This window comes from Oryzias latipes, chromosome 19 (genome assembly GCF_002234675.1).
Source record: "Oryzias latipes chromosome 19, ASM223467v1".
In the NCBI taxonomy this organism is placed as follows: Eukaryota; Metazoa; Chordata; class Actinopteri; order Beloniformes; family Adrianichthyidae; genus Oryzias; species Oryzias latipes.
The window spans coordinates 13,411,401-13,423,966 of record NC_019877.2 but is presented as its reverse complement, the minus strand read 5'-3'; the positions used below and the strand labels follow the sequence as shown (position 1 = coordinate 13,423,966).

The following is a 12,566-nucleotide window of genomic DNA, read 5'->3' as shown; positions in this document are numbered from 1 at the left end:
AAAATCCCTTGTCACATGGATGCAGTTATGAGGGGGGGCAGGTCCCTCATCCACCTGGCTTTGGAGGTCCTTCAAAATAGACGTCAAATCTTTTCTGTAAAAAAAAAAAAAACAATTTTTCTTAGCCCACACTTTGCAATTTAGAAAACAATGTCTTCGAAATTCATATTACACTTTTAGCATATTTAATGTTGATTAAATGACAGAAGGTAGGAAATAAAATGAAACTAAAGTGTCACTTACTCTTGTTCACCTTGCTCAATATCAAGAACAATAGGCGGCCTGCAAAAAAAGTGTGAAATTTCATGACTTTTCCAAAACTTTGCTGAAGATTTAATTTTCCACAAACTTTCAAGGACCCAGCTTTTTCATGACCATACATATGCTGTTTGAAGCATTGAATGTTAACTTACTCTTCAATTTGGACTACCACATCTGCCTGGAGTGACTCGAAAATTGCAGCAGCAAGGTCTGCATCTTCATCTTCATTGTCTGTTCTGTAAAAAAAAAAAAAAGTATATTCCATCATTGCTAAATAAATTTAAAACATGTGCAAAAATCAACATTAATTCACTACCTTTCATCCGACAACAACTGTGCTTCTTCAGCTCTTTCCTGTGTTTGGGCACTTTGAAGTTGCATAAAAAAAATTAATTATTTTCACTGTTACTTCAGTTTGGCATTTCCTTTATAATAATTGATAAATATTTTTAATGATTTTTTTACTTACCATGTTTTTATGTGTTGTGCGAGCCCACACAGTGGTACATTCACCTGGCATGATAGGCACCTCTCCATCACAGCAGTGGTCTGCAATCATACGAAACAAATTATATTTTATCTGAATTACACTGGTGTATTACAAGAGAAAGCAAATTTGTGGGCTACACTTTTACCTCGATGTGTGGTGGCTGTAATGTCAATGCTCTTTGGAGGGGAATAATGTAGAGTGGAGCCCTTTTTATTTCCACTCTACATCGAAGGTATTCTAATGAATATCCACTTGCTGGAATAGGAAGCAGACTTAACTGCTTCCTCCTGTCACTTTTCGCCAGAGAAAACCCCCCAGCCTCTGTCAAAAGGGGAAATGCAGAGTAAAGATGTTCCGACAAGAAACTGTGATCTCCTGTATTTCTGGCAAATGTGACTAGTTTCTTCCCAATTCCGCATTCCTCGTAATAAAGAGCCTCCTCCTTGGTAGGGACAGACACTGTCTCAGGTTCTGGCAGACAAAAAAAAAAGTGTGACCATGGCACTTCTTTTTTTCTTCTTTGTGCAGGACCTCTTCCACTGCAACTCAGAGTATTGTAGGGTCGAAATAAGCGAGCCAGGTCTCTTTGGACATTATCATCCCTGGAGGAAGAAGGTATACTTGGGGTGTGTAAAAGCTGAGATGCCATCATTGGGGTGCAATGCAGTTGTGGTACTGGTGCAGACATGGTGTATCTGGATGTCATCGAGGAAGAAAAAGTAAACACATTAAGTCTTTTTACAATACACTTTCAGTCATGAAAAAATATCTCAATGAAAAACAGTGTCACCACTGAGAGAGCACCTTGCAGCTACCACAGATCCACTTGACTCAGCAGAAACACTCGGGCTAGAGGAATTGCTGGCACCATCTGACACAGGAGACCCTGCATTTTCCAGCCTCTGGGCAATGAGGGCTGTGCTCCTCCTCATTTGCTCAAGTAGCATTCTCACGTCATCGGACCTGACAATGAGTTTGAAAATCATCCAGGCACTTTATTAAATTATTTGCTGTTGCCAGTGAACTAAACTATTTTAACATTGTCAGAACTATGTAATGCTGGACTCTAACTAAGAACAGTTTAGTAAACTGGATTTGAACCTATAATACATCAGTCTGAAACGATATAAATACTTTGGATTTAAAACACTAGTTATATCTGAGAACTGGAGCGAGTGTACGTCACCACCAGAAAAACTACCATCTCCAACCTAACTAAGTCGCCCTTTTTTAGACAAACACAAGTTGCCATGTAGCCAGACAATATCAGTAAGCAGTGATTGTTGTGAGGGGTTTCAACCCTTCTGCTATCCTGTGACCCCCCCCACCCCCCACCCCCCCCTCCAAAACCTTTACATTGATGTGTTCTCCCTACCACGACAAAGGTGGATAAAGGTGGAAAGTAGGCCTGCACAATATACCGCAAATTTATCGTTATCGCAATATCCAGCTCTGCAATATGCATATCGCAAAAGACGGCGAATATCGCAATAAATCGCAAAGCCAAAATGTGTTAACACAATTTTCTAGCAGCTTGAAGCATTTAACGAATCAAATAAATCCCTTTATACTTTGACCAATCAGATGGAGGCCTATTATGCTAGATGTTTGTCCCCCATGTCGATGAGGGTCATGTGGAGTATAATTTTTAAACTGTTGCAATGAAATGGGAATGATGTTTTTTTTAATTTTTTTATTTGTTTATTTATTTACCGCAAATTTATCGTTATCGCAATATTGATCACTAATATCGCATATTGCAAGTTTTCCTCATATCGTGAAGCCCAAGTGGAAAGATTTCATGTAATCCATGGACACCAGTGAAGATCACAAATCATTGAAGAAAAAAGGTTCAGAGCACTGTCTAGTGGGTCTAGATGACCCAACTCCCAATGTTAAAGTGCCTAGGATAGCACAAGGGTTACGGAGTCAACGTTTTTATTCATAAAAATTAGCTGTCGTAAAATGATCGTATTGATTAGGCTTTAACTTACTCCACTAGCAACGAACAGTTCGCTATTTTAATGTAAAAATAAAAAACGACCAACAACCCAAAAGCCCACCCAAATATTTCCAATTCGACTAAAGTCATTTGTATCCGCAAATTACGAACCGAAACCGCCAATTTGGTCCAAACTCGCAACACTGTATGCTCATAATAAACTGCAGAAGCTATAATTAAAATTGTGGGGGGAAAAATGCACGCCACAGGTACACTGCTGGCATTTGGCGGGTGCTTCCAAGGACGGTGCTTACCGTGCGCCCATATATACATTTGCAAGCAGCATCATGTGATGGAAAAAAAGAACATTGTTTAATACCTGCATATAACTATCTATTTAAAAAAATGTTTATGTGTAATAACAGTCACTGACCTAGATTGAAACCGTAAAAAGTACTGTGAGCTTGATATTAAGCTAAAGTTAACATTTGAACAACAATACACACATGCATGTACACTATAACATGAAAATAACTTACAAAGGATTGGTGTGGTACTGGTTTTCCATACCAATAATCGTTTCTCCAACGTTTTCAAAAATGCGTGTTTAACAATCGGAAGCGATGTGTCTTGCAGCAGGCTGAAAGAGAATGAACGTGTTTGCCGCTCTTTAATTTATAGCTCAGTTAGATGTGGGCGAAGCTTTCAAATGTGAGTGACATTGGTTTGACCAATTAAACAACAGTTCCAAATATCTTTGTCAAACCGAAATTTGTCAACCAGAAGACCCTACCTCTCCCTATCTTTTTATTTCATTGAATTTATTTATTTATGTATTTTGGGTGGTGGTGATCAGATATTTTTTCTTAACATAATAGCTATCTATGTTATTAATTAATACTTCCTATTTATTTATTAGTTACAAAAATGACACATGAAACCTCACGCTCTGAGCAATGTGTGCATCTTGGCTGCACATGTGGCCAACGTGAATTGTCTCATTTTTGTGCTTTTGAAAAGTTTTTCGGTCAGAATTGGAGTTTTTTCAAGTTTATCGATATGATGTTTTTTTCCCAAACTTTATTGAAATTAACAATTCAATACAAAACAATGTTAAACAGCAACAACGAAGGAACAAGCCAGGGGGTTATTATTACATTTTACGCAGATATATTGAAACTGACACACAGATCAAATTTTTTGATGGCTTTCTTATCGTCTGAGTTTCTTATTGTGTTAATGTATTGTTGTAACTCATGGACAAAGATTGAGAAATGAGGGGTATGATTCGTTAATTTTCATTTATGAATGTTCCATTTGCATAAAAACAATAAAAGGTCAATGATGTACAACTGTTCTTTTTTATGAGATGGACAGTGGGTGTGGCCAAACATGACATTTTCTAAGTACAGGCGAAAGTCAGGGTCAATGTGGGCGAAAATGAAATGACAAACTTTAGACCAGAGAGTGGTGGAAAAGGGACACGACCAGAATAAATGTACCGCATCTTCACGGTGTTCTTGACAAAAAGAGCAGGCAAAATAAATATCTTCTTTGAACCTTTGCAGTTATAGTTTGGATGGATAGAATCTATGGATTAGTTTAAATTAGATTTCTTTCACTTTATTGTTTAAAAAGTATTTTGCAGGTAAATTCCAGATCTTTTTCCATTCTAATTTTCCATGATAAACTAAATTATTCCAATAAGAAACTACGTAGGGAATGGAAACAACATCCTTCTGGAAGAGTGAGCGTATACAGCGATTTGTGTTTCATTAAAAAAGAAAAAAATTTTGGCCTATTTCTATTTTAGTTGGATCAATTGGTAATACAGTTGGACTCTGCAATAATGAGCATTTGAATAACGTAATAATACATTTAGGAATTGCTTTCAAAACAAAGTTAAACTCATTTTTTGGTATTTTGATGGAGTATTTGAAGCAGAATTCTTCATGTGACATTAAAGATCTGTTTGAATTAAACAGCTGATGGATCAAAAGGATGTTTTGATTAAACCAAGATGGATAAAAAAAATATTTATGTCTATAAGTAATGACTTTATGGTTCCATATGTTGTAAATATGTGTAGAAAAATTGTGTTTGTGAACAAGTAACCAGGAAAGTAACATTTGTTTATGGAAGCAAGAAAGCTTAATTGGGATCTTTTATACATTATAGTTACAGAATCAAATAAATTTTATGCCTCTTAATTTGGAGAAAATGTAATTAGGTATGAAATTCAAGATTGAAGTTGCAGTCTTAATAAAATGTCTTAGCCAATTTCTTTTAAAGGTATTATTTAATGTACAAAAGTCTATAAAGTTATAGACCACCCTTATCGTAAGTGTTAATTACAACAGTTTTTTTAATATAATGGTTTTTGTTCCTCCAAAGAAAGTTAAATGGCATTTTGTCAATGGATTTCAGAACTTTTTTGTCAACATTGAGGGATAAAGTTGCGTACGTTAGGCGGGCGATTCCCTCAGCTTTAGTTGGCAAAACTCTGGCTCTTACTGATAAATCTCTCTGGAGCCACTGGTTCAGCTTTTTCTGTGTTTTATTAATAGTAGGGTTAAAATTTAATTGGCATCTGGCTTTTTTGTCTTTAGAGAAGGTAATTCCTAGGTAGGTGATGGACTCTTTCACTGGAATATTACAGATAGAGAGGACGTCACAGTGTTTAAGAAAAATAATACACATTTTTTTATGTTTCAACAGAGTCCAGATGCAGTGGAAAAATTATTGATCAGATTAATACCTATAAGGTACCTGAGAATGATCTTTTAGAAACAGGGTGGTATCATCAGCTAGTTGGCTGATAGTGACTGTGTGGTCTGCTATTGAAATACCTTTTAGTGAGTGAGCTTTATAGAGTCAGTGAGGAGCTGGGTACAGAGGAGGAATAAATAAGGGTAAATAGGGCATCCCTGCCTGACTCCTCTTTTTAGTAAAAATCGAGGAGAAGTCCCAGCATGAAGTTTGATAGAACAATTTCCTCCTGCATAAATGGTTTTAACAGCTGCTCTAAAAAAAGGACCAAAACCAAATTTTTCTATCGCCTGGAGTATGAAGTTGTGTTCAATTGTGACAAAAGCTATGTAAAAATCGAGAAAAAGGATAAAACGTTCGTCGGGGAAATAATCTGAATAATTAATTAAATCAAGTACTAATCTGATATTATTTGATATGTCTATTTTGAATGAAGCCAGAATGAGTCTCATCTATAATGTAATCCAATACCTTTTTGATTATTTCAGCAGAGGTTGAGGCAAGTATTTTATAATCATTGTTAAGCAGGCTATAGATATGATTTTTTTTATTGAACTTTAAACATACACCTAGTAACAACACACAAAAAAGAGAGAGAAAAAGAAAAAATAAATAAAACAAAATATATAGAATTGTAGTTTACAATACTAGGGATTGTGATACAGCATGTGATCTTCAATGAAAACACAAAGTTTTATTGCATTTTTGTTTTTCATCCATGTCAGAGATTTAAAATATAAACTGATTTCTTTAAGAAATGTATTGAATAATGGTTTGGTTTTTGAGAATCTGCACTTGTGAATGAAAAATTTCCCAGATATTAACAAGGTGTTGAATGTCAAATCAAATAGATTATCGCCAGAAACTACTCCAAATAATATAATGTGCTTTTGTAATAGAAATAGGAAAGGGAAACTTTGAAGAGCACCAAAAAAAGAAAGACACCCAAAAACTGTAAACATATATACATTCAAAAAACAAATGATCAAGTGTTTCAATATTTATATCACAAAAAGAACAGTTATTTTCAAGAAAACCATAACGTATGTGTAATGGTTCTTTGCACGGATAGACTGCATTCATTATTTTAAAATGGATTTCTTTGTATTTTTGGAAAATTGGATATTTAATAAACTGAGATCTTAACTTGCATATTTCCTCGCTTGTGTAATGCTGTGACATAGAATGATTTTTGTCAAATGTTGGAAACAGTTCTCTAACAAATAAAGATCGTATAAATGAGTTTGGAAGTTTTGAATTAACCGGTCGACCATCAAACAACAGAGATGGAAGCTGAATTTGAACATTATGAACCAAACTGGAGGACATTTGGATCAAAGTCTGAGGGATTGCTTTGATCACATTGTTGTATTGTTTTCTATCATTTAATTTAAACTTACTGGAAAAAGTTTCTAATGAGATAATGTTTCCATTGTCGTTCATAATAGGTATTAATGACCACATGCCATTATCAATCCAATTTTTGTAAAATAAAGATTTGTTTCTACATAAAACATACCGACAGTTTCATATGGGAATATTGTGTGGACTAAAGTTATGTTTGTAGATGAGTTTCCAGTACAGTAACACCTGCTGATGATAAGTAGAAAGTTTAATAGGAAGTTTTCTGTAATCAAAGTCACATTTTAGAAGCAACTCAATGCCCCCTAGATGAGAAAAGATGTTTGAGGGAATATGAAACCAAATATTTCTTTCATTTTGCACAAAAGACCTAAGTCAATTAATTTTAATCATACCATCCAAACGTTCAAAGTCTATGGCTTTAAGTCCACCTGCACTGTAATCCTTAATTATTGTTCCTTTTTTTATGTAATGGGTTTTGTTTTTCCAGATGAAGTTGAAATTGGCCTGGTTTATTGCTTTCCTTGCAGACTTAGGAATTGGGAGTGAATATGCTGGATAAATGAATCTGGATAAACATTCTAATTTAGTTAAAAACACTCTGCCCAGAATAGAAATGTCTCGCTGTGACCACATGTTTAAATTGACTTTACATTATTCTAAAGTTTTCAATAAGTTCATTTCCTCCATTGTTTTACTGTCTTTGGTGATATGACCACCAAGATATTTCACAACAGTCCTAACAGGTATGTTATGAAGAACTGAGGCTATAGATATGATGTGATAATGGAACGACTTATTTCCTGAGACAACAATATTACACCCAAACACCAGGGGGCGATAAGTGGGTAACAAACGCTGAAAACTAAGGGCTTCAGACTCGTCTGTTTTACTTCCCGCAACTTTCGTTGCTTCACAGCTTGCTTAGGTTGCACCTAACCCGAGAAAATATTCTAAAAAAAAGACGCCAGCGTTTTGTGAAAAATATTCTTCTTCATGGACCGGTAAGTCTCATTTTCTATATCAGTCTTTGTTTGTCTTGTTCAACTTCAAGCTCTGATGGAATTTCCCCACAAATTTTACGAGTGACTAGCAGTACCAGTAGCACTAGAAGTGAGTATCGGAGAGGGAGGCAAGATGGCGGAATGAACGAACGTACTTTGCGGGCCCTGCCTGGTGTAATAGTTTTTTTCTGTCCTTGTTTGTGTGTTTTTATGCATTCTATAACCAAGAACACTGCAAGCTTTTTCATTTTTTATTTAAAGTTTGTGATAGGAATAGCGGACTACCGTAGACTTATTTTTTCTTCCTTTTTGAAAATCTAAAGTCAGCTAAGTAACCGAATGCAAATGGCCGAGCACGACTATTCACAGTCCAATATTCACGAGATCATGAGTGAGGAAGCTGTTGAAGTCACTACAGGGGATGGAGAAAGTTCCAAAGAAAAGTTAGTGAACCTTGCACACACTCCAGTCAAAGCGCCTCATCCTAAAAAGCAATAGAAAGGGAGCGGGCAGAACTTGCAGGATGAAAGTATGTTTGAAAGAATTATGGAAGCCGTGACCGCCCTGACGGAGAAAATCGACATGCAAACGACTAGGCAGCGTGCTGGGGGGGGGGGGGTCTATTCCCCCACGTCTGTGGCAGTAAACCCAGACCAGTTCCAAACAACAGATGAATTTATTCCTTTTTTAGGGAACAAACTTCGCACAGTCACCGGTAGCCATGCTGTCGCTAGCTGCTTCGTGTTTCGATTGTCGCGTGCCGCCGCGTGAAAGTAATGCTACGGAAGCTCTGGGGAGCCAAAAATACGCCATTACACAAAAACTTCATTTAGTTTTTTTTTTTTTTTTTTTTAATAACTTGTCCTGTCCAACAGCTAGGCAAACAGATGAGAGCTGAGGGCCTCTTGTGTTGGACATATTTTATTTTAACAAGAGGGGTTATTCATCTTCAGACAAACCAAAGGTATGTCTGAATAAACCCCTTTTGTAATTGAGGCCAAACTTTATTAATTTCAGTCATGTTTGAAAATCTTTGGTGTTGGACCGGACGGAAAAGGAAAGAGGGGAAGAAGAGAGAGGGACGTTAGAGAGAGGGGGGGTAGGAGGGTGATAATCGGAGGGGAAAGGGGGTAAGACCATGAAGCAGCATAGAGCAGACAGGCTTACTGGTTGTTTATCGTTACGGTACGGTTCAAATGTAGTACAAAAAGGGCGGGGCCTGTTCACACACACTCAAATATTATCAACACACCTGCTAGCCGCAAAAATGTCCACATGTCAACATGCACACAAAACAGATAGTGTTCACGAACGCATACCTATGCCTTTAAACCAACTAGTGTGAAATCTTTCATTCATTCAATCATGCAAACTATTAGTGCAAAGGTGAGCTAACACCTGTGCTCAGGTGAGTGTTTATGTTCTTCTAAAATGGATGGTGGAATGTGAAAAGAAGGAGGAGGAGCGCCCAGCCACCCCCACACCCATACCCCCGCCACAGCAGCAGCGGCAGCCGGAATTCCCCCAACGCCACACGGGAACAGGCAGGGAACAACCGTCCCCCGGGCGACCAAGACCGCCACCCAGGCCAGGGCCAGCAGGACCGCCGCGAGGCCCCCAGAGCCTCGCGGCGAGAGCAGGGAGGCGCAGAGGGAAAGAGAGCGCCGCCCCAGCCCAGCCAGGAAAGCAGCCCCCCGCCGCGCCGGAAGAGCCCATTTAGTTATTTTTGAAATCACCCGTAACAAAAAATTCGAATTTAATCGATTTATCGCCCAGGCCTAACTTCTTATTCCTTTTATAGCTTCGGAGTTGGCATCAAATTCTTTCATCAAACATTTTCAGTAGGGCTGTCTGCTCATCCATTTTGCAAGCCCATCAGAGTTAAAGGCTCTCACGCGCACTCGCGTGGCACGCGCTCAGTCCTCTCACACACAGACACACACTCACTCATTCTACAACGCCTGAGAAGACGGGGTTTCTTAATTAATTTAAAACCTTAGAGCCCAGATATGAGCTGTATTGTTAATCCTTTAGAAAATGATGCTACTGTCAAGGTGAATGTTTGTCTCCTTTAGTCTAGACTACAAAGTGTGACTTAAAACACAGCTAGGACTTTAAGTAAAGAAGTAACCTTTTTATTTTGGACAAGTGAAAACAAGTGTAGAATAACGAAATTAGACAAAAACAAGAAAAAATTATTTAGACACAAGTCAAAAAAGGGAGGAAGAAGAAAAGTCTTAACTACTTAACTTTGATTCCTAGAGCGTGTTCATTTATTTTTTCATACCAGAAATGGGTGTTACATTTGTCGTGGGTTTGATTAAATGAAAGCAACATTTGCTTTAACTTGTCTGCCGTTTGTACTTAGTGCTTTCCTTAAGTAGGGTGTGGGGGGGGGGGGGGGGGGGTCGGAACTCGAATTAATAAAAACAAAATCGGTGTCTTTTTATTTTATGGCCACATGTCGCCCAACCCTAACATAGACTAAAATGTACAGATTTGTAAATCTGTTACACTGAAGCTTTAGCTCCAGTGTTTAATCCATCCTAAGGCGCCATGTTGTTGTCTGTAGCCAGGTCCTTGAGATTCATATTGCACTGGTAATGATAGGTTGCGGTTGTGAGTGTCTGAAAGCTAGTTGGAGAGACTGTAAACAATGGGACGATGAAATAATATAATAATATGACAACTTTTATGTCTTTTCAATGCAGTTTTGATGAAGAACCACTCTGCCGTGAGCTACTGGAATTCATCTTTAGAGAGTCCCAGCAGCTTTGTGACCAACTGGAATCCCAAGGCTCTGTAATGGATTTGGATTTCCTTTATTCTCGCTATGAAGAATTCCATCGAATACTTCTAATATGTGCAGACAGGGGACTTTTACAAGATGTGGACAACATCATAGAAAATTTACAAAAAGTGCTGCAATTACTAAACGCTCATTATGAACCTTCTTTGGGATTCAGGCCTTCTTTGCTGATGACTGGAAACAGAGGACGCCCCTCTTGGGAAATTTCCAGTGAACAATTGCAGTACCTTCTTGACTTTCATTTTACAGTGAGGGAAATTGCGCGGCTTTTTGGTGTCAGTTACAGGACCATACGCCGAAGAATGTCTGAATATGGTTTATCTGTAAGGATGTCTTACAGTGACCTACCAGATCCGGATCTTAGAGAAATAATCAGCCATTTCATTGGCCAATTTCCCAATTCTGGGATTAAAACTGTCTCTGGATATCTCAACAGCATTGGATTACGGTATGTGTAACCAAAAATATTAATAATTATGAATTTGAAATGCCAACTGTACAAGTAATGATATTGATTCTGTGTTTTTTGACCTTTTAGAATCCAGAGATCTCGGATAATGGAAACACTAAGACTTGTGGATCCAGTTGGAACCTTTTTTCGCGGTCTAAGCATCAATATTATTCCAAGAAGAGTCTACTCAGTACCAGCACCCATGGCTCTCTGGCACATTGATGGGAATCATAAATTGATACGGTACACATTCTTTGCGTATTTTTTTTTTGTCCAATTTTGGAACAGTACTTTAATAGTACCGGTAATTTTCTACTTTTGCTGTGCAGATGGAGGATCGTCATTCATGGGGGAATCGATGGTTACAGCAGAAAAATTATGTACCTCCAGGCTGCTGACAACAATAGAGCATCCACTGTTTTTTCAGCCTTTCTTGAGGCCATTCAGCAGTTTGGAGTTCCAACACGTGTCCGCAGTGATAAAGGGGGTGAAAATGTTGAGGTGGCTCGCTTTATGCTCGAGCATCCGCTACGTGGACCAGGTATTTTATTAATTTTTTGTTAAAATTGTTTCTTGCACAAAGATCCCAGATGTGACTGATAAGACTTTTATGGATGCATGCATTTGATATTCAGTATACATGCAGATTTAGTAAAAAAAATTCTTTTTTCAGTTTTTCAAAAGTAACTAGATTGATAGATACTAACCTAATATATTGTCACTGTGCGAGTGGGGGGGTGGGGTTGATGGGGGGGGGGGGGGTCAGGGGGGCTCGCGAAACATTTTCTTTTTCCTAGGGGGGGCCTGGCAAAAAATAATTGAGAAGCACTGATGTTGAACATGTAAAGTGACATTTAAGGAATCCAAAAATTGATTTCTGTTCCGACTTTATTTTACAAAACTATAATTTCAACATTTATAGCAACCCACCCTGAACAGAGCTTTGCAAATAACAGAAACTTACCTATAGACTTTAAGAAAAAAATCTTTTTCCCTCATTTTGATTTATAAAAACAGCCAGGCGAAATTCCCTAGACATAAAATTGTTGTATTTTTGGACTGAAATTTGTATTTTTTTTACACAGAGAGAAGACGTTTCATTACAGGCCGAAGTGTCCACAATCAGCGGATTGAGAGGTTATGGAGAGATGTTTGGCGGGCTGTTACTGTCAATTACTATCATGCTCTCCAACACTTGGTTCATACGAATGCCTTAAACCCCGACAATGAGCTCGACATGATCTGCCTGCATTATGTGATGCTTCCACGCATCAACAGACATTTGATGCTTTTTAAACAAGCTTGGGATCGCCACTCCCTTTCCACTGAACAAGGCAGATCACCTCAACAACTGTGGATTGAAGGCCAGTTGCGAAACAGTACTACAATCTCTGAACCTGTAAGTAACTGGTAACCTGTAACTAAGTCAGTTGCTGTTATTGCACATTATTTCACTTGAGTTTGATAATCAATACTTG

At 37.9% G+C, this 12,566-nt stretch overlaps 2 protein-coding genes across 2 annotated transcripts; one reads left to right on the top strand and one right to left on the bottom strand.

The window, feature by feature from the left end:
• Window positions 1–23: 23 nt before the first annotated feature.
• LOC111946466 lies at window positions 24–2,062 on the bottom strand. The gene is made up of 6 exons (XM_023949824.1): window positions 1,556–2,062; window positions 897–1,446; window positions 731–810; window positions 578–628; window positions 414–497; window positions 24–282 (listed from the first exon to the last, which is right to left on the bottom strand). The coding sequence occupies exons 1-6, from the start codon at window positions 1,735–1,737 to the stop codon at window positions 240–242; spliced, it is 990 nt and encodes a 329-aa protein (XP_023805592.1). The 5' UTR covers window positions 1,738–2,062; the 3' UTR covers window positions 24–239.
• An 8,439-nt stretch (window positions 2,063–10,501) lies between these two features.
• LOC111946433 lies at window positions 10,502–11,717 on the top strand. The gene is made up of 3 exons (XM_023949662.1): window positions 10,502–11,085; window positions 11,176–11,331; window positions 11,418–11,717. The coding sequence occupies exons 1-3, from the start codon at window positions 10,511–10,513 to the stop codon at window positions 11,650–11,652; spliced, it is 966 nt and encodes a 321-aa protein (XP_023805430.1). The 5' UTR covers window positions 10,502–10,510; the 3' UTR covers window positions 11,653–11,717.
• The last annotated feature ends 849 nt before the right edge of the window (window positions 11,718–12,566 follow it).